The sequence below is a fragment of the Azolla caroliniana genome, unplaced genomic scaffold, assembly GCF_043228905.1.
Source record: "Azolla caroliniana isolate FFs.n. ecotype wild unplaced genomic scaffold, voAzoCaro1.0.p SCAF_446, whole genome shotgun sequence".
NCBI classification, from domain to species: Eukaryota; Viridiplantae; Streptophyta; class Polypodiopsida; order Salviniales; family Salviniaceae; genus Azolla; species Azolla caroliniana.
The window spans coordinates 1-21,619 of NW_028230881.1; the positions used below are offsets into that span (position 1 = coordinate 1).

The 21,619-nt window shown below is 36.8% G+C and overlaps 2 protein-coding genes across 2 annotated transcripts; one reads left to right on the forward strand and one right to left on the reverse strand.

Moving 5' to 3' along the window:
* Positions 1 to 5,388: 5,388 nt before the first annotated feature.
* On the forward strand, positions 5,389 to 12,274 carry LOC147848229 (protease Do-like 1, chloroplastic). Its single transcript, XM_087338564.1, has 8 exons — positions 5,389 to 5,857; positions 7,675 to 7,797; positions 7,883 to 8,054; positions 8,694 to 8,731; positions 8,807 to 9,005; positions 11,442 to 11,594; positions 11,739 to 11,873; positions 11,952 to 12,274. Exons 1-8 carry the CDS (start codon positions 5,448 to 5,450, stop codon positions 12,018 to 12,020), a joined length of 1,299 nt encoding a protein of 432 aa, XP_087194690.1. The 5' UTR covers positions 5,389 to 5,447; the 3' UTR covers positions 12,021 to 12,274.
* Positions 12,275 to 13,412: 1,138 nt separating this feature from the next.
* Positions 13,413 to 21,391, reverse strand: LOC147848230 (TOM1-like protein 3). Its single transcript, XM_087338565.1, has 8 exons — positions 21,247 to 21,391; positions 21,050 to 21,148; positions 20,834 to 20,947; positions 19,937 to 20,118; positions 19,735 to 19,816; positions 14,796 to 14,881; positions 14,518 to 14,706; positions 13,413 to 14,444 (listed from the first exon to the last, which is right to left on the reverse strand). Exons 2-8 carry the CDS (start codon positions 21,131 to 21,133, stop codon positions 13,559 to 13,561), a joined length of 1,623 nt encoding a protein of 540 aa, XP_087194691.1. The 5' UTR covers positions 21,134 to 21,148; positions 21,247 to 21,391; the 3' UTR covers positions 13,413 to 13,558.
* Positions 21,392 to 21,619: the final 228 nt, after the last annotated feature.

A 21,619-nucleotide genomic window follows, 5' to 3' on the forward strand; every position in this document is an offset into this window, starting at 1 on the left:
GATGTAAACGAGGGTTCGTCAACTAGTTTCTATGTGCTCTAACCTAAGTCTTGCATGAGAACAACCATAACGTGAGGTTCATGCCAAATGTTGTTGATCTCTTTGTGAAGGAGAGAAATGAGAGTTTGTTTTGTGTTTCTTGCTTGTTTATACGCCTTCTCCAGGCTCCCCCAACCATTAGTTTAGTTTTGTGATCCTTTGTTGTAAACCTTGTGTGATATCATTAATGTGTGAGGTTGGAGCTAACATTGCTTTTTACTTAAAAATAGAGAATTTGTTTTGCTTTGTCAAACACCTTCTCGTAAGATTATCATGAATCGCAAGTTAAAGACTAGTCAAGATTTTTTGTTCACCTAACAATCTTTAGATAATAGCCTCTATGACTGCTAACAACTATTTTAACATATATATTACTATATATCTCTCATGTAAGGGTGAACTCTTCCCTTGCGAAAAACAACTATATTGTTATGGATTGAGATGTCCAAACAATAATTTTATGCTACTAATGCCCACTTAGATGTATCAATACATATACTCTTGCATTCAACTTTTGTTCATATGGATAGCCTAACTTGTTCATTAAGTTAAATAAGGATATGTTCAATTTAGTTGTTGCTTTGTCTTAAAGATTTCAACATGCAGAAATTCATCCAAGGTGGAGATGACGAAATGGCTTATCGGTGACAAATAAAGAAAACATGTTTTGCCCATTCAACACCTTTGGAGATAGTCATCAATACTTATCCAAATAGCTTGTGTTAAAAACCTCCTCATAGACAATAGACCAAGCAAAGTAAAAATAGGTGAATAGGTTGGATAGAGGAACCCGATCCTGTAACCACCCTTGAGCTATGATCAAAACATAGCCAACCTACCACCAATGTCCCATACTTATGGATATTAGGACAACTAATACATTGGAAGAGGTAGCACGATTATCGTGACAAAATTGTAGCTCACACCGTTAGTGTCTCGTGAATTCCACAACATAATGTACACATAACGATAGATAAGCTTCGTTTTATATATCTTCACAAGCCCCTTGAATGGATTTGCTTTTTTAAATGATTCTCCATGAACCTATCATTCCCTCTATCTAATCCCTTCTAATATTAGTGAACATACCCTTCACTCGTGTTTTTGTAAATATTAGTGACCTACTCTAACTGATGTTACGTGTACATAACATTATGTATAACTTTAAGTGGATACAATACGGTGATCTGCAGGGTTCGGATGATGTTCAATGGCAATGACAAGTGACCTTTAAGAATCAATGGCAATGACTTCACTTTTTTTCGAATACAATTGCTAGTCCGAAGTGGAATTATGTCATACCTTCTTTTATGTTGGATAGTTGATAGTATTGTTTTATATATGACATTATCTATTTGATCAAATGCCTATACTAGCTTTTGTATCTTACAATAAGAAGTGAGATGAAATGTCTCTTGTTTTTTCTACGTATAGTTTTCAAGTAATATATACTAAGGTGCATCTCTACAAGCAAAAAACAAACAAACATTATGTATAACTTAAGTGCAATATATTATGTTTGGTGTGCATAGATGCAAACAATGAGAGATCTATTAATAGAGTTTTACTTCGCAATAGTTCGTGCATGGTTTAAAACATAATATATCGTGGGAGGATAAGAAATTGCCTAAGTTTTGTTTTTGTTTTTTGAAAAAATATCCTCCATTGGCATTGAAATTAAAGTGGCCAGAGGCAATATACAAAAATAGTCCAATAGTCCAATCTTTCTAGGTAAAGATAATTACATTTCGCACACCCTCAAGTTGCATTCTCTCATAAAGCTTGAGGGTTTCATCACCATTTCCATTCTCAACATATCCTTATATTAACGTATTCCATGCCTCCACAAACTTTCAACATGGAAACAAATGCTATAGCATTAGGCTGGGCACCTTCCAAGTGCATCATTTCAAAACATTCCAAAATGCTAGTGCAAGGATATGCCTTTTTCCAAGGTCAACCAAACGAGTTCCATTAGGGGAAACACTTATATTGGCTATTTGTTGTGAAATTTGAAGATTTTTTCTTAAATTTGTCTTTACAAGAGCATCAATCTCAATGTTCATCACCGAAAGAGATGTTGTTCTAGATTTATTTAATTTCCTCAAAAGGTCCAATGCACTCCACTTGCACCGCCGCCAAGAACAAATATTGTTGAAGATGTGTAGGAGAACTGTCATCTTTGGTTCAACTTCAATCTTGCCATTGTTATCCAACAAACGTAATAATTGATTAGATGTTAAATTGCCTAAGTTTTCGAGAGTTAACATGACAAAATGTCTTTCATTGTTAGTTAAAAAATAGTTGCTCATTCACATTTGGCAAGAGGCATCCTCCTTAATTTGTCACCAATTCAGAGTAATCAACTACTTATTTGTTAGCTAATATTCTTATCATTAACAACCTGATATTTTTGTGAATGACATTGGCTTCTTGAACATGTTATGTTCATTTTAGTTCCCGAGTAGTACATCCTGGGAGTTGGATAAGAAATTGTACGAGGTGATGATGATGGACATGATGAGATGATGTTGTTCAGGGGGGGGGAGGACTTGGCCAAACCCTCATTGATGCAAAAAAGATAGGCATATGCACCCCAACACCCTAGACATATCACAAAATGTGGGTTAGAATTTTTTTCCCTAGCTTGACGACAATGAACAGAAAGGTTAAAGTGAGAAGCATGCACACAATCCTCCAACTTAACACCATCTAGTCGACGACATTTAATTATTTACGCAACCAAAATTTATAAGTTGTTTGTCCATTCACAAAACATGTTTAAGCAAACAAATGTATAAATAATGCAAGGTGTAAGTGAATGTTGGGATGCAAGCAACTTTTAATAAATATTGTTGTGTACTTTATCAATGGTTTGTGGTTTAGAATCGAGGTTGATGTTCCATGGACACATTTCATCTAGATTATACCCGTATGGTTTAGTAGTGATATATGTTTGATTGTGTAAATATTCAGTTGATGACAGATAGGGAAGTAGTAGGCAAAATCCATTTTAAAAAAATGGATATGTTCACGCATTAAATCATTGTTTTTTCATAACCAACTTAAGAAATTTTATATCTCAAAGATATTTATAGAAAACGTTGAAAGAATCGATGTTAATTTTACCAATTGTACTGCAGAAAGTGAGTTTTTGATACCATATTTAAGGAAAAACAATTTAAAGCAAACATATTGTTTTCATCCTTGAGTTGTGAAAGTGAAATTGTTGTGCATTGTTGTTACTTTGCCGACATTGGATCATGGAAATCACATTTTTGGGAGATTTATGAAATGAAGAATCAAAGCCATTTCAATAGACTTGAAGTCATAACCTTCACTTTTAAAAGCATAAGCCAATTTGATTGGGGCACCTATGACAATGTAATTTAATTGTGACCAAAGTAGCTCATGTTCATCAATATCTCATCAATTTTGAGTGTGTGGAACCACTAAGTTTCATTTACTTTTTCTTACAAGTGTGAAGGGTCCTGCTTGAAAGTTTACTATGTGACGTTGAAAGTGATGCTCACGTGGTGCTCTGCACGCAATGCCTCGTTCTCATCTCGTCACAAAGCTTCATTAAGAAATTGGTGTATGACATAAATTTATTCATTTGTTTGAGGCTAATGTGCATTCCCTTCTTTTGGTTACTTAATATGACAAATATTAACTCATTGTTTATATGTTTTAGGTTGACCTTAAAAGTTTTTCCTTGTTTCCTATATTAAGGTTCACATGGGCATCATCGTAATGATGTTTCATCCGAGCATTTGAATCTCATCTTCTTGAATTGTGTTCTTCTTTGCAAGTACCCCTATAGAATGCAACCATCCATGAGTGCAAATTTACTCATGTGTGGGTGTAATCACATGGTTTGTGGAATCCAAATATTAGACTCTAGAGCAAGGAAGATGCTCTCGAGGAATGTGCCAACAACCTACAATGGTTGATAAAATTAATGAACATTATATGTATTATCACATATCAAACTAACGATGAACGAAAGAATAAGACATTAATGAGAGGAATGGATTAAGGGTGCTTAACCACATTGACCACCATTGACCGAAGAACAAGAGACAAACATAAAACATCATCAATGTCCCATGATATTGTGTATTACCTTAAGTTATACCTTGGTTGTTGAACAAATGGTCCAAAGAAGAGAGCTTAGCCTCGCCTTAAAGTCTCGACAATGTTTGAAGATGTTGTTATGAGGGGGGTAGCTATTCCCCTTCGTATAACTCAACAATTAAGGTTGCTCGACCGCCATGTCTTCCCATGTGTCATAGGTCAAGATCTTAAGATAACTTATCTCCTCACCATTGTACCCTTAACCCATTCAAATTAGATATAGAATTAGTTTGTAAGGTTGTGCATATAACACATACGCACATGCAATGATGCACAACCAAAGCACAACATGAAAAAATCCTTATAAACACCCATGAATAGATATCATTAATGTGTTAGTTGCATTTGCCGACTTGGGGTCTAAGGGGATACCAAAACACCGACACTGTAAAACATATTGGAATGTTATAGCATGGGTTCCAAGAGGATTCCTAAATATTGGCAGACTCAAAGACATTGGAGCGGTGGACTACAATCCAAGAGGATTCCACAACACACAACAAGATGTTGCTAATGTGATAACGATATCGGGAAGCAAGGTGAAGTGTCGTTGCAAGGGGCAGAAGAAGAAGATACACTTGACAAACTATATAATGTCGTTATGTATGTCATTGAACTGGAGTTGACGAGAATTCCAAAACTTGAAGACAATTGTCACATCAAGATTTTGATAATGCAATAAAGATATTGGGAAGTATGTAACAATCGACAACGGTTCGGTTTGAACCAAACCATGATCCCGTGGCTTAATGGTTTAAACGGTTCTATTTGGTTTCAACAGTTAGAGGTTTTACCGGTTTAACGGTTATTTATTTATTAGTTATTTTTAAAATTTGTAAAAAAATTGCAAAAAGTTATTTTTAAACAATATTTCCATTCGTAGACCTTATTCTCACATTTTAGGAACATCTTTACAATTGAAAAAATTTAAAAAAATTAAAAAGTTTAAATTTAAAAATTAAAATTTGACATAAGTTGAAAACCGAAACCGAACAATGGAACTGCGGTTTTAACGGTTTAATGGTTTGAATTTTTTTTAACAGTTCGGTTTTGTCCCTCTCAAACCGAACCGAACCGTTGCCGATTGTTAGAAGTATGCGAGAGGGAACAAAACGTGTTACCTGGGGCCGTGGCACCACTGGAAAATGTACGCACCATCACTCACTCACTCACTCACTCACTCACTCACTCACTGCCTATGGCTCATTGCTAAGTATGTATCCTCAAAAGCAATACTGCTTCTGATTTTGTGATCAATCACTCTTTGACTCATGGCCATGATAAGTATCCACAACTCGCCATGTCTAGGCTTGAGCCTCTGCTCACCTCGCAAATCTCTTCCTCCTCCTCTGTTCTCCCACAGAAGAAAGTATCGCAATCGCCCAGTAGCATTGTTTCCCAACCATTCCCAAACCTCCACAGAGATGTCTCCTCCCTCTCCGAAAGAAGATATCCTCCGCAGATTCTTTGAGAACAGAATAGGACATGTTATACTCTCGAAGAAGCTCTTTGTTGCCGCCGCTTCCTTGGCTTTGTCTTTTTCTTTACTTGGATCTGGGGTGGATTCATACGCCCTTGTTTCATCCACCTCTCGACGATTGCAAAGTGATGAAGTCGCTACAGTGAAGCTCTTCCGAGAGAACACGCCGTCAGTGGTCTATATCACAAACTTAGCTGTCAGGTATGTATATTTCTTTGATTCAATGCGAGGGCTTATTTTCTATACAGTATGCATTTTATCATCATTGATATGTAGCTATTTTTTTCTTGAATTGACGTGACAACTTGTTTTTCACAATGGGTTTGTGGTACTTGGGATTGTGTTTGTTTATTAGTTGTCGAAATGCATTAAATAATAGGAAATGTCGCAAAAACAAATTTGCAGGAATTTAAGAGGTGATGTAATAAGAAATGCTGAGGAAATACCACAAATTTATAGGACTGCAAGAGAATACCAAAGATTTATAGAACTTAAGAGAGAAAATCCCAAGAATTTATATAACTGCAAGAGAGAAAAGACAACAATTTGATGGAAATTTAGTAGAAGATTTAACAGGAAACTCAAGAGAATACCAAAAATAATAGAGATTAGTAGAATATAATGTGAAATGTTGAGAAAACATCACAAATTGTTAGGAATTTACTGTGTATTTTTGTTGGATAACCCCATCTATGCAGATAGAGATAATGTGTGATGTCCTATTGTGTGTTCGATGAAGATATGTATAAGCAGTAAGGGAACTAAGAAGATATCTTATTGGCTATATTTTGAGTGAGAATTTGAACTGGAAAGTCACAGAGGACTTCATAATTTATAGTGTGAATTGACGTTCTTTTGGATGAAACATGAAGGGGAACACCAATGTTTCTGCGATAGCCCCTGCCGTTATGTTGTAAATAAGACATGAACGCTTTCATTTGGATCAGGTGATTTCTACTCCTTCCCTAGGTGTACTTGACACTTGATCTATTGGAGTGTGGGTTGAAGATATGAATGCTGGTCCTTGAGACTTGATTATATATGCAAGTTCTGTGTGGGTTGATGGTATGGGATGCCAGTCCTTGAGCCAAGGATTAGCTCATACTTGACTGGCGCCTGTGCTAGTTCAGTGTGGGTGAGCTTGTATTGGTTCTATGTCTGGGAGAAAAGTGTGATGCCCATCCTTAAGGTTGCCTATTGCGAATTTGTCTGGGTCACATCATGCGTATGCCAGCCATGGGTAGAGAAACCATTTTCATGCGGTGCTTGTATGGCTTGGTCTCTAGAATAATGAATAACTGGCTAAGGAACTTATGTGAATATATTATATGACTGTATTTGTCAGCCCTTGATAACCATGACTACTTTATAGTATTTGTATATGTGTTCATTTTACATCTTATTATTATTTTTATATTTTTTATTAAGGATTTCACTGCTGCTGGGCAACACAAGTTGTAAACAGGGTTTTTGGTCTTGTACATCACAGTGGTATCTTGTAACAAACATTTCTTTCATCTTTCCCTGGTTTCAAGCAGGAAAAAAAGCATGCTGAAAGAAAAGTCCAAACATGCCATCAAGGCTACCCTGCAGAGTGGGACTTGTTACCAACTAGTGGGAACTCCCTTTAGCTAATTCTACCCTTTACTGGCTTAGGAGCTTTGCGGATTTCTGAAGGATGTGGTAGTATTTCTAGTACCAACAGGGTTCACTAGAAATGCTTAGAGTAAGATACATCTGTAACTCCCAAATACACTCCATCACTTTGCTAGGCATACACCAGATCAAAAACCCCCATGCCATTTATAAGGTCCATGTCGTTATTGCTGCCACATGCATTGCTGGTAAACTAGTTATCTCATGCTATATCTCAGGAAAAGGAGATTTACAAAACAGCAATATTGCTGCAACATTTCGAGTGACTATGACATACCATCACTGTTTGTCTATGGGAATTATTTCAAACTGATATGTTTGTTCAGTGAAACATAGATTCTCAATTCTTTTTGCTTATGCAGACGAGATGCGTTTACCTTGGATGTCATGGAAGTGCCACAAGGTTCTGGATCAGGTTTTCTATGGGACAAAGATGGGCATGTTGTGACAAACTACCATGTTATCAGAGGGGCTTCTGATCTTAGGTATACTCTAATATCTAGAACCTATAGCAATCCGTACCCTTCTGATAATACATACCATATTAATCTATTTATGTCCAATTGTCAGAGTGACATTAGGAGACCAATCAGTGTATGAAGCAGCTGTTGTTGGCTATGATGAAGATAAAGATGTTGCAGTATTGCATATTGATGCGCCTAAAGACAAACTTAGGCCAATTCCAGTTGGAACCTCAGGCGATCTTTTAGTTGGGCAGAAAGTATACGCCATTGGAAATCCGGTAGGTAAGTTGATTCAATGCCACTGTTTGAAGCATGGGCAGTTATTGCAGCACTGCTTGATTTCCAACTTCTAATTCAAACAAGAGTAATCTTGGATAATTTAGAATGTTGACGTGATCTGTTGTTCTTTTAAGAATTTAATGGACATAAATGCATGTTATTTCATACATTATTTAGATAGATATTGTACACGTTGTGTGAATTTTGGAATGGAATCAAATGTTTATATGCTGTAGATTATCTCTATTGTATTTTCTATGCAAATTTGACGACAGGTGCATTTAATATACCGATATGAATTGTTTTAATGGATAGGAAATTTGATGAACAATGAATTCAAGCATATGTAAAATCCATAAAAAACAGGCATTACATGAGGGAAAAACATATTAGAATATAGTCAAGTTAGTTTAAAGCTGGATATCCTTTAGGGTGGTGAGTTTTGGCTGTCATAGAAATACTCAATGGTAAACACTAAAAACCCTTGAAGAAATGTGCCATAGTATGAAAGTACGTATTCACTCTTTTTTCAGATTGGCTTGTAGGATGCTTAATGACAATCATGAGGCTGGAACATTATTTTTTCAGCACTTCAACTATTTCATATTTTGCTCAAGAGTGTTGTCGATGTTTTACAGTTTGGGCTGGATCATACACTGACAACAGGAGTGATTAGGTATGACTATTGCTTGTTCCTTCTTTCCTCCTATGATATGCTTGCATATGTTAACACTTCCTAATATAATGGCAGTGGCTTAAGGAGAGAAATTAGCTCAGCTGCTACCGGACGACCCATTCAGGATGTGATACAGACAGATGCAGCTATCAATCCTGGAAATAGTGGAGGCCCCCTTCTCGATAGCTCTGGATATTTAATTGGAATCAATACTGCAATATATTCTCCATCTGGTGCATCTTCTGGTGTCGGGTTTTCTATTCCGGTGGATACGGTAGGAGAGACATGTTTATGACTGGGACATACATTGCTTCACTGTGTTTGTGTAATCTATAGAAATATATTACATTATGTAAATGTCAATACTCTTTCCTTGACTAGCAAAAATATGCATCTTAGCTATAGTGTTTAGTATAACTCAATTTGCATCAGCCTTATAGTTTTAACCCTCATTTGGGATAAGCTCGTTTATTTGGCTTCTGTTCACCTCCTGCCTCCTCTCTCTGAGAAATAGGAGTGTACTACTCAATCTGAGCAACATCAAATAAACAAAAAATAAGTCAATAGAAGGATGGAGGTGAATCACAAGCAAAGGGACATCGTAATTTTAAAATTATGATATCCGAAAACCTAGCAACATCACAAACTGAAGAGAATGCATATGGAACATTCTCATGGCATAACTGATGGACAACATTGGTTATAAGAGTTTCACTTGATAATGTACAATCTATGAGATCCCAATTCAGATTGTACTACTCACTCTGAGCAACATCAAATAAAAAATATAAGTTTGAAACTCTTTGAGGCCATAAGGAGCAGATTGTTCGAGCTCACCATCTAGATGAGCTCAGTTTTAAGCATTCAGGTTGGGCTCTCTCTATTGTTGGGTTATAAGATATTATGCCAGTTGTGACACTGTTCACCCGGCCGTTATATATTTTTCGCTTCACAATGGTAGCTCCTTCCTCATGATCCTTTTGACAACTTTCATGTTTATAGGTGCACTTTGACCTTGCAATTCACATACTGATTCAAGCATAAAACCTGATTTTTGGACATCTACATATGTGAAGATCCAACAAACGTCATTCGGTTCGAGAGTGTCAAAACCAAACCGTTTAAAAAATTTGAAACTTGAACCGAACCAAACCATATAAACCGAAACTGTTTGAATTAAAACCGTTTAAATCAAACTGCTACAAAAAATCCAAACCGTTAAAACTGCGGTTTCATGATTTGGTTTCGGTTTTCAAGTTAGGTCAAAATTCAAATTTAAAATTTTAAAGTTTTAAATTTTTTTCATGATTTTAAATTATAATTTTTCAAAAATTTAAAGATTTTTCCTAAAATGTGAGAATTAGGCTTAAAAATGAAAAGGTTGTTAAAAAAAATCAACTGGCAACTGTAAACCATCAAACTGTTTAAACCGAACTGAACTGAACCGTTCGCTCCAAACCGAAACTGAACCGTTAAAAAAAACTTAAACCTGAACTGAACCGTTGCCGATTTTTATTGATAATATGAGCTCTTGTTGTGTAGGGTAGAGCCCATAGAAAGATGATATATTATTGCTCTGTTGAATTCCTCAAAACCTACACAATGTCATGAGCTAAACTCATGCAAACTATTGAGGTACCAAAGGATATGCGGTGGGGGTTTATGCATTGTATGAGTTGGAGTATCAGTATCAAATGAGATGACCAACACCCTTAGTGTGAAACATGTACCCAGTCGTATTGGGTAATGAGTTGGGTAGAGTCATACTTGTACTTCCATATGAAGATAATATCTTGACCGCAGACTCCCTAAAGGGCTTAAAAAACATCTTGAGGCTCTACTTGCATTGTGAACTTACAAAGAAGCCAGAAGCAATAATCCAGAATCATCACATGACATGTCTAAGATCTGATCCCTTTCTCTTCTATGTAAGTCATAACTTTTGTGGGACAGCATTGCAGACTGTGCTCTGTGAGATCTCCGAACTAATCCTGCAAGCTGCTAATCAATACATGTCTTTTGATATGCTGCATGTTTAATTTTATATTAAGGCGTATCTTTTAAACTCTGGATCAAGTGCTGACTTCTATTTGGATTGTCTGTGTAAGTGGCAATTGACACATACACTGCCTCCTGGTTGACAATTCTGTTGTAAAGATATTATCTGTTTTCTCCTTGAGTCAGAATGTCATGTACTTTCTTTTGAAAGGTGAGATAAAGCCCCTAATTATTTTTTATTATAAAGACTAAGGCAATGATTTGCATCTTGTTAGGGTACATGTATATATGGCATCAAAAACTCTGCCAGACAAAGATATACCCTGAAAAATTCCTATAGTATTGAATATGCAACTTATTCCATATTGTCATAGTATTGAATGGTAATAGACCAATGATTTTTGCCCTAAAGCCAGATATATAATATGTACATAGACATATATACATATGCATCATTGGAACTGGAGGTTTGAGTCAAACCTGACGAGAATGTGGAAAAGCGAACAATAGTATGTGCATGTGGCTTGACTTGAATATGCTGAGAATGTGAACTAGTTAATAGCAGCATGTGCATGTTCACTTACAATGTATCATTTTTCAGAAATGATGTGATTATTAACATTCCTCTACAGATTTGACAAGTAATCATAGTAATATGATCACTAATAATAGTCTGAAAGTTACTATGCAAAAAAAAACATATACATTTCAGGTCAGTGGCATTGTTGATCAAATTATCAAGTATGGGAAAGTGACTCGGCCAGTGCTCGGGATTTCATTTGCACCAGAACAGTCTGTGGAACAACTTGGTGTCAGTGGTGTGCTTGTACTTGATGCTCCGCCATCCGGACCGGCTGGAAAAGCAGTATGGATTTTTTTGGTTTCGCCTTTAGCATGGATAAATGCTTACGAAAACTTAGTTAAAATCCCTGCTTTTACTGTTAGCATGCATAGATATCGAGGAGAATTTACTTAATGGTAGCTCCTTTCCACTGTCTCACTGCTTCAGGGACTAAGACCTACCACTCGGGATGAATTTGGACGCCTTGTATTGGGTGACATTATTACTTCTTTGAATGGACAGAAGGTCACCAATGGAAGTGACCTGTACAAAATCTTGGATCGTTGTAAAATTGGGGACACGGTAAATTTCTTTAACTGAAAAGTCTAAACTCTAAGTCCTAAACTCTAAACCCTAAACTCATGCTAATGTTTTTTATAGGTTACAGTTGAGGTGCTGCGGGGTGATAAGAAAGTCGATGTTCCCGTGACTCTTGAACCTCGAGACTAACACCTTGATAATGTTTTTTCTATTTGTGGATATGGAAATGAAGATATAATCCTATAATTGATATGGTGTGTAAATTGCAAGCCTCCAAGCTGGACTCAAACGTCAATTCACAATTCAATGTCTCCCAGAATGATTAATTAAAGTTCATCTATCTCTTTGGTTTGGTTTAGAGGTGCTCAACCAACTTGAAAAGGAAAATATCCACATCAAATATGCTATGAAATCAAGCAAATGCTACAAGTTTATTTTTCGCTTGTATGGCTATTATTTCGATGATGGGAACAGAGGTAATCCTTGCACTTTGTTATGCAATCAATGACTACTAAATTGGAAATTAGCTGCCTCATGTCTGAACTATCTAATGTTTCCTCAATTCTCTCCTCAAGCATTTACGCAATCCCTGCTTTTGAAGGCTACCAAATCAAAGAAAAATATCCTATTTTTGAAATTATCATGTCTCATCAGTTCTTTACCATAGCATGTTTTTGAAGGTAACCAAACCAAAGGGGAGATATCAAATTTAGTGTCGACTAGAAAGCCATATCAAAAAATTGTGGGATATGTACAAATAATTCTTTATCAATGCAGAAATGTTAGTGTTTGATAAAATCCTCTGTTGTAATGGAAATGCCATTTGCCTTGCATTTTTCTTATAGCTCAAATAATTTCTTGCTGCTTGAATTATGCCAATCAATATTATAGGACTAACAATTTCTCTATTTTATTGTACCACAATCTACAAAATACATGCAGAAAATTGCATGTTCTCCAATATATTATTGTATGGTGATCATGAGAACCCTGTGAACAATCAGTTAATGTATGTTCCATTATTAGCATTAATGAAAACATCACGTGCTATTGTGTTTAATTGTCAACACATCCTTGTATCATAGTCATAGTATGGTCAGTACTAGATTGTAGTAGTTTAATGAGCTATGTTATGGATGATCATCAATTATAGCAGTGTCCAAAATTAAACTGTGGCACACTAAGGGAGCTCTGAGATCCAAAAATAGTTTGATGTAAGACAATGTGTGAAATCTGTTGTAGAAACATGGGGAGGAGCTATAACATCTCAAAGGAGCATTTATATTACATTTGGGTATTCATTAGGCATTGAATGGCTATTCACAATCAAACCACTCCAAACATATCTACCTCAGATTCGCCCGACCTCGTCCTAAATCGTATCAGTTTGCTTTTCAACAATTGTTGACTGTCATTGTTAGCTTACACATGATTTGAACGCCAGTGAAATCTTATTTGGCACCTTTGAAAGTCTCCAAAATTTCCAGACATTTTTCAATAAATGGCTATTCTTGATTGGCTATGAATGACGTGTTATTGGAGAATATATATAATATATATAATATATACATAGGCTATATATATAAACAGAAACCAGTAAATCACCATGAACAAAATATATATACCCTCTCAAATAGGTAACACTAAAGTACATGTGCTCTATCTAGGAATTACCAATCATCACTCCATATGTTTAATAATAGAAAAACAAGATACTGAAATGCTATTCAAATCCCAGTTGATTTGGTTTTATTAGGCTTTGTTAAGCTGCTCGACATTCCGGCTTTCTTAAAGTTCGCACTCATGCCTTGAAAATCTACAAGATCTTCAAACAATCTGTCAGCAGGGTTAGCATTCTGTGATGGACTAGCTCCTTTAGTAGTCCCTTGCAATCGCTGATTACCAGAGACACTTCCAGATGAAGACAAATTCCCAATAGACGAAACTTGGGATCTCTGATATTGAGCATCTTGAATACCCAAATTCTTAGTCTGCTCTTCTAAGGAACTGACACTCGACGCAGCATATGTAGTCTGATCCGTCTGCTCCGGAAAGTAGCCATGCCTCTCTGTGTAGTTCGTAGGAGATCCAATGGTTGGTGGCAAATGTTGTCCTTCGATTTGAGGGTTATAAGAACTAGGTTGCTGGTGATTCCCAATCACTCCTGAATGCTGATTCAATGCACTTGACTCTGGCCTAACAGAGGACCATGGTGCAACATAACCACTGTAATCCAATTCTTGTAGATATTGAGAGGATATATTCATATGGGGGCCTGGATTTTCTGAAATGGGTATTCTTTGTTGCTGAGTCGTTTGTGGAGGTATGGCTGTAAAAGTTGAACCAGATGCGAATGGATTGTATAAAGAGTCATCCAGCTGCTCCTTTGTAGGACTTGTAAGAGCTGCATTTGCAGGGCTTGCAAGAGCACCTGGAGTTTTGGGGGAAGAGTCTTTAATGGACTCTCCACTGAGAAGATCTATTGTCTTCCCCTTTGTACCTGGAGGTGGATTAAGCTTTCTAATAGGCTGAGGTGGTGGTGGAAGTGCAAATGGAGCACTACTGGATCGGCCTTCTTGGCTACTAGGTGCACGATTTGGTCTTGAGCTTGGCCTGCATAAACAGTTTAAAACATTACATATTCATACAAATGCAAAGATTTACGAGCATGAAAAAAGTTGCACACTTATGTGCCAATTGGGAAAAGTCATCCTCAGCGTCATCATCCTCTGGAGCATATACAGGAAAACGTTTTGGAGATCCTGACTTGACCACGGCTGGTACCGTGGCCCCAGCCACAATAGCATCATACTTTGCTAGAGCACGCTGCATTTCATCGTTCAAGGCAAGACCTTGACACAACAATTGTTCATCCCTACACACCATTTAAAATGACGATTAAAAGTCATTTATACCAAACACAAATTCTAACACCTTTACAGAACTATAAAATTTAAAACTTACAATGTAGAATTAACAAGATTCAAGATACTGTTCTGACTGGTCCGGCATTGGTCAACAAGTTGGATGATCACTTCATTTTTCACAGCCTACAAATAATCAGATTTAAATAAATGACAATGAAATATAGAGGAGCAGTAATAAGGTGCAAACAACAAAATGGAGGAGACAGCAAAAAAGTGAAGAAAAACCCAAAGGTGTTTTAAAGTGACTCATGAAATGTTGAGCAGTCAATTGAGTCATAAGGAAAGAACAATGCAGAACAATTGTAAACTTGACTTGACGGTAAATGCCTGCCCAAAACTAGAAATACTGCTGGATCATAGTTACCCTTGAAGGCAGATTGACATAAATGGTCAGGCATGTGAAGATGTCCAAAATAATATTCAAGTCATTTCTTGACTCGAATATATGGGTTGACTATTAAAGAAGAAATATTCGAGTAATTTCTTGAGGTTTCACCATTTGGATAGTAAAGAGCTTTCAGGTTTGCAATGTTCTGCCAAGCATATCATATATCAGACATCGACTCAGTGAGAAGTCATTGTCTAACATTATAACTAATAAATGCTGCTAATCATGTCCTCAGTTGCATCACATACACCAAATTTGTGAATGTAGTTCTCTGCCAAGATTCTAACACGAGAATATCCTAGTTGTATTCCTTGAAGGCTTAATGCAATGACATGTGCTTGCATTCTAAAAGGTGGTGCACGATCTCTTATGTGGGAAAGAAACATTGTGCAGTCATGTGTTAACAGATTGCGAACCTACCTACCAGGCCCTAGGCCCACATAACAGATTGCAAACCTACCTATGATGTAAATTAATAATTGATATGGTTTACATGAGAGCTAGAGGTAAAAGTTAACATGGTTAGAGGTTCAAGCTCCCCTTGTTTCATCTAATTTGCAGATTGCAGGTGGATCAAGCTTTCTTTCCATAGGTTTGCTGGGGTTTAGTGTTTCCATTTAGTAGGGCTTCAGGTTCTACTTTTGCCATTTTCTTCTTCCTTGCAGATTGCACCTTACACTCTTTCTACTCATCCACATAAGCCCGAAGCGTTGTCTGGTATGGTCCATGTTGTTCGTGGATAAACTAAAACTAAAGGTGCTCAAATTTTAGTTAAGTACTTCTCTTTAAATTGAGGCTGAAATTGTTCTTTTCTGCTTACTACCTGGCCAATCAGAGTTTGCCTATCAGGCCATCTTGGATCTAAAGCTCAGGTTATGATACTATCTTCCATCAATATTAATTCTTCGGTCCTGGAGTTTCAAGATGCCCTATTTTCAAGATGCCCTACCTTCTATTGATTTTCATCTGACATGTTTTCCAGTAGCTCCATGCAGTCCATTAACAACTTTCACCATCTGGTTCATAATTCTGTAACTTGATCCACTGGTGCTAAGGACAGCACCCGAACTTTGGTTTCCAGGCAGCTGATTCTTTTACTGCAAGTCATTCATAAAATTTAATTGCACCTGGTCAAGCATAATGGCTCGTGCCCTTCACTCATCTTGTAACATTTCTGAAGGGTGGCAGCTCCAGAACTGTACTTTCTTTCATCTTTACAGCTCGGACTGTCTCCATCTAAACATGACCAAAGTGGAAAAGAATAGTGTGATCTGAACTGATATTATTGACTTGGAAAACAAGATAACATGGATCAGCCCCAAAATATCACTTGGTACATAGATGGCCCACAACAAGATACACTTTTCACACACATTGGGGGATGGATTCATCATCAGGCCACCATATATGGACATAGATCTATCCAATGCGCTGCGCAGTGTGATATGGCAGCTGCGAACTTCATCACATCCGTTAGAGATTGAGGTGGGCTGATATACACGAATAACTCTAGAAGAAAGCATTTGCCAATTGTGTCATCAAGAGTGGAATCCGAAGAACACTATGTTTGTTATTCTAGTGTCTTTTATGAAATAAGAGGGAGATACCATTGCCACTTTAAACATGGCTTTGGCCCACTACACAAGGTAATGGAATATGAGGACCAATGGTGCCTAGTTGTTGAAAGACAATAGTACCACACATGCTCATCCACAAAGAGCAATCGCAACTTTCTTTAGCCCCATCACTCCTACCCCCAGTCAATCAAGGTATAAACAATCAAGGAAATAAAAAAAAGGTATTACAATAGATCAGGCAATAGCAATTTGTCGTGCACATAGGCCCCGGTTGCACAGACCACAACCTCACCACCCTTGTCATTGATAGATGAAGGCCATTATCTCCCACCATTGCAAGTGCTTCCCCCGCTTTGGAGACCTCTCCATTCTGCATTGACCTATGCTAGAGATCTTTCGAAGACAAAAGTTATAATATATCTAACTTGAGAATCTTACATGTGTTGAAAACCAGATTCTTTGGTCTCTTTTTATCCTATTTACTTTTATATTTACTTGATTTGTTGTTCTCAAATATGAGACGATATAATCTCTTGTTTGGTTTTATAGGCCATTTTGGTCTCTTAAAAGACATTATCAACAGTCTCTGCTCTTTGGCTATATCTCTACTTTGTACAATTATTTTCCTACAGCTGTCTAACAGCATTCTCAAAGCTTGGCTCTGTCTATTTTATTTCCAACAGTTCAACTGCTGTTATCAACTACTTTTCTCACATTGTCTCCATAGCCTCAGCCTGATTTTTTGCCAAAGAGTACATAAACCTATATTCTTTTATTCCTCCCTCCCAACCCTAAAGAGGAGGTTCTCTTAGCAGTCACTTCCAATCCTAAGAGAATGTTTCCCTAATTTGCGCCTCACCTAGCACCAAGGGAGGAGTAGACAGCCCTTGAGCATCTACTTACAGCTGCTGTAAACAAACCAGTTGTAGTTCAAGAGGAGGATATCCATGGCATCGCATGCCACCATTGTTTCGACAACCATTCCCCAACTCCCCAAGGACTCCATCTTGGAGGGGAATAACTACTTGCTACAGACCTTGCTACAGTACCATCATCTATGGAATTTGGTCAACGGTAGTGATAAGAACTACAATTATCTTCATTTACTTCAACCACATCAGGTGCTGGTTCACCTAGAGTTAGAACTGAAGCTTGGCTAGATAAGGACTCTTGTGCTCATGCTTTTCTTGTGTTTAATATTAAACCTACCATTGCCTGTCAATGAGCTATGGGAAGCCATCAACAGAAGGTATGATAGAGGTAATCCTGCTCAAATGATAGCTGTTGAGAACTCAACTAGTAAATTTCAAGATTCATGACACTCCAAACGTTATAAATCAAAACATACTATTTGTTAATCTCCAAAAGGAGCTAATTTCCTTGGGAAGCAAGTCAACTGAAGCTGAATTTGTGCATCGTCTAATGACCAAGTTGCCTGAATCATTCTCGGACAATTAAACTTCTTCCCAACACACGTAATATGAATACATTTGTTGGCATGCTTCAAGAAACGACCACAAGGAAAAAAGGTGCTCAAACCTCTAATGAAACACTCTTCATGCCAAAAGTAAAGGAAAGTGGAAGCACAATGGCAACTCCAACAACAAACCCAATCCAAGACCAACAAAAAACTTGGCTTACAAGGAGTTCGCTTGTCATTATTGTGGCTATAAAGGCCAAATTCAGCCTGGCTGTTGGAAAAAGAGAAGAGACAATGCCAAGAAGTTTTCTTCTACCAAAGGTCAGCCTACACCAAAATCAAACACATCCCATCAACCAAAGAAACAATTTTCTTTGACATTGAAGAAAATTCTTCACATTTGGTTGGACCAACTACCTCCATCATTGATGAGTGGCTAGTAGACAAAGGTGCTATTGTACACATGACTTATGACAAATCTATTTTGCATGATGTCCCAGCTCCTTCCAGAACATTCTTCACATTTGGTTGGACCAACTACCTCAACCATCGATGAGTGGCTAGTAGACAGCAGTGCTACTGCACACATGACTTATGACATATCTATTTTGTACGATGTCCCAGCTCCTCCCAATCTCCATAGGAGAGATGCCTCAAACCTTGAGATTTCCTGTGTGGGTAATGTGTTTCTTAACACTTCTTTGCATGATGAGCCTGCTGTTCTTCAAGATGTGCTACATGTGCCATCACATAGTTGAGGAGATCAAAGCACAAGGGGATGCCAAAGCCTCAAAAACTACTTTGTGCTCCATCCTTTCATGATTTATAATCTGTTGACAGAGTTGAGACAATTGATCATCATGGCTATTCTGGTAATCACAGTCATCTCTCCAAGGCAGCTGAACTCGTTGTCATCATCATAGTTGTTTCTTTCTTTATCCAGTTAAATTCGTGGCAGGGTCAGGTGTCTGCACTTACAGGGCCTCTCCTTTCATTAGTAGTACCATTCTTCTGTTGGTTAATGCCTTGCTGCATCCTCTTTGTTTGAAGCCTACTGATAATGTTTATTCCAATCCCTCTCCAAAGGTATCTCTCTTTCTTATTTCTGCTGCCATCTATCAGTATTGGGCACAGAAAAAGAACTTAATGGATGAAAGAATCAGTATGGGCTCTCATGGGAGTTCAGTGTCTATCATTATCCATTACCTCTGCAATAGAAGAGAAAGACATGTCTGCAAATTTTACAATGTTCAATTTGTTTACCCTATCCCCCTTTAAAAAGCTCAAATTACTCTAATAGGTAGAACTCGGCTTTGGGCCTATGTATGTCAATGTGCATCTCATACATTCCTAATCAATTCACTGCAGGTATGCTTAAGAACTGCTTATGATACATGACCTTAACTCCTACAAATTTGGTTATGCATTTTACTAAACTGTCTTTATCCAACAATTGAGCCACAATTCTAGTCTGTAAGTGGGTTGATAGTTTGATGAAATGCCACATGAGCCAAGTGAATGTTAGATTGTTTTCCTTCATTTCTCAAGAGAAGACAGTCCATATTTTAGATTAACATTGTTGTCAGAATACCTGCTTATCATGAGGGTCAATTGCATTCAACATGTCATTTAGAACATCCAGCTCACTCTGGGCTCTGTCCATGTCTTTTGAGCTGTGAAGGGCATAGTTTTAGGATTCTTGACCAGATAAGATAAGATAATATTATGAATAAATGGAGTCAATGCAAGAAAAAATATGCTCTTTCAACATCAAACATTTAAAATAACCTCACCTCCATACATGCCTACCATCTGCAGTCACAGCCATCATATCTTCTAGTGTTGATACATATGGTGGCGATCCATGTCTTGCATTTGGAAATGAAGATGAGAATGATTGTGGGTGTGTCGGTGGTGGGGTAAACATGGGGACAGCACTTTCTGCATCTCTTTCAGGAAATTCGACACCACAGCGCTACAAAAACAAATTATAGAAAGAGAAGGTTATAAAAACTGATTATAAATTAACCAGAGATTACTAATAATGCAAACCTCTTTCATTTCATGATGTCATATTAGGAAATAGAAAATAATAAAGTGAACAGCTTCACCAACCAAAATTATGCTAAAATGATCACCCAGAGCTAGACTCTTATTAGCAATGGGCACGGTTCGGTTCGGTTTCAAGGCAAAGAAACTGAACTGAACCAAAACCGAACCGTTTATATAAAACAAAAACCAAACCAAACTGTTTAGGGGAAAGTTGAAACCAAACCGAACCATTTAATAAAAATTTTAAACCAAACCGTTTAATAAAAAATTTACACCTAACCATTTTAACCAAACTAATTAAACATCTAAATAAACAAAAATACATTAAATTAAATAAGCATTTAAGTTCAATTTATTAAATCAATAAAAGAAACTTTAATTGAATCATTAAATTAAATAAACATTTAAGTTAATTTAATTAAATCAATAAAAAACCATTAATTTAATAAACTATTAAGGTAAAAAAAAAAAGTTAACCAATAAACTGTTTAACCATGGCTTAACGGTTCGGTTCGGTTCGGTTTGAGCCGAAACCGTGCCCATTCCTAACTCTTATGTCGCACCTCATTTCTGCATATCAGATGAATTCTCAAGATAATTTTGCATGGCTAAATTTTAGTGAGAACCCTAGAGCTTACCCTAAGGTCATCGTATGCCATATAATATTGTGGATATCTTCCAGAAATCCCACCAAAAGCTTCTTGCCAAGAGTCTAAAAGCACTAATATTTTGTCCCTCACACTCATATCTGTCTGCATGAATAAAAGAAACATATTTCACTAATGAGACAGTTTACCTTAAAAAAACCATTACTAACAACAATACACATCTATAAGAATGCATATTCTTTGTACCTTCTTCTTCACTATTTTGACCATTTCAGGTAAGATATCTTTTTCAGCGACACTATGATGAATAATTTCTCCACAATTCTTCATTATTGTTTCCAATACCTATAAATTTACATATGATTGAGTACTTAATTTTTTATTGATAATTTTTTGAAAACCTGCTGCTTAACGGAGAAAGCACATAAAAATTCTCCAATTACCACTAAAGCCAATAGTTGTACTTTTCCATTTTTATTTCCTAGGCGCTTTTTTATTGCTTTAACAACCTCACGTGCTTGCCTACATCCATGAATAAACAAACCCTTTAGTCATTATAGTTTAAGAGAGATTAATGCAATACAGCACCAGAAGAAAACTTTAATTTTAAAATCAATAACCAGAATTAGAAAGAATAGAAAGAATTACATATAATATCATTGTGAACTCTAACCAAGAGCAAAGTTTATTAAATAGGAAAGACTAAATGTATTGCTTATCAGCTCAGAGTCTGATGAACATTACCCAGTTAAATGTAAGGTAAATAGTATTTAATTTCCAATTATGGTTTCAAGTAAAATCTTCTCCTTGATACAG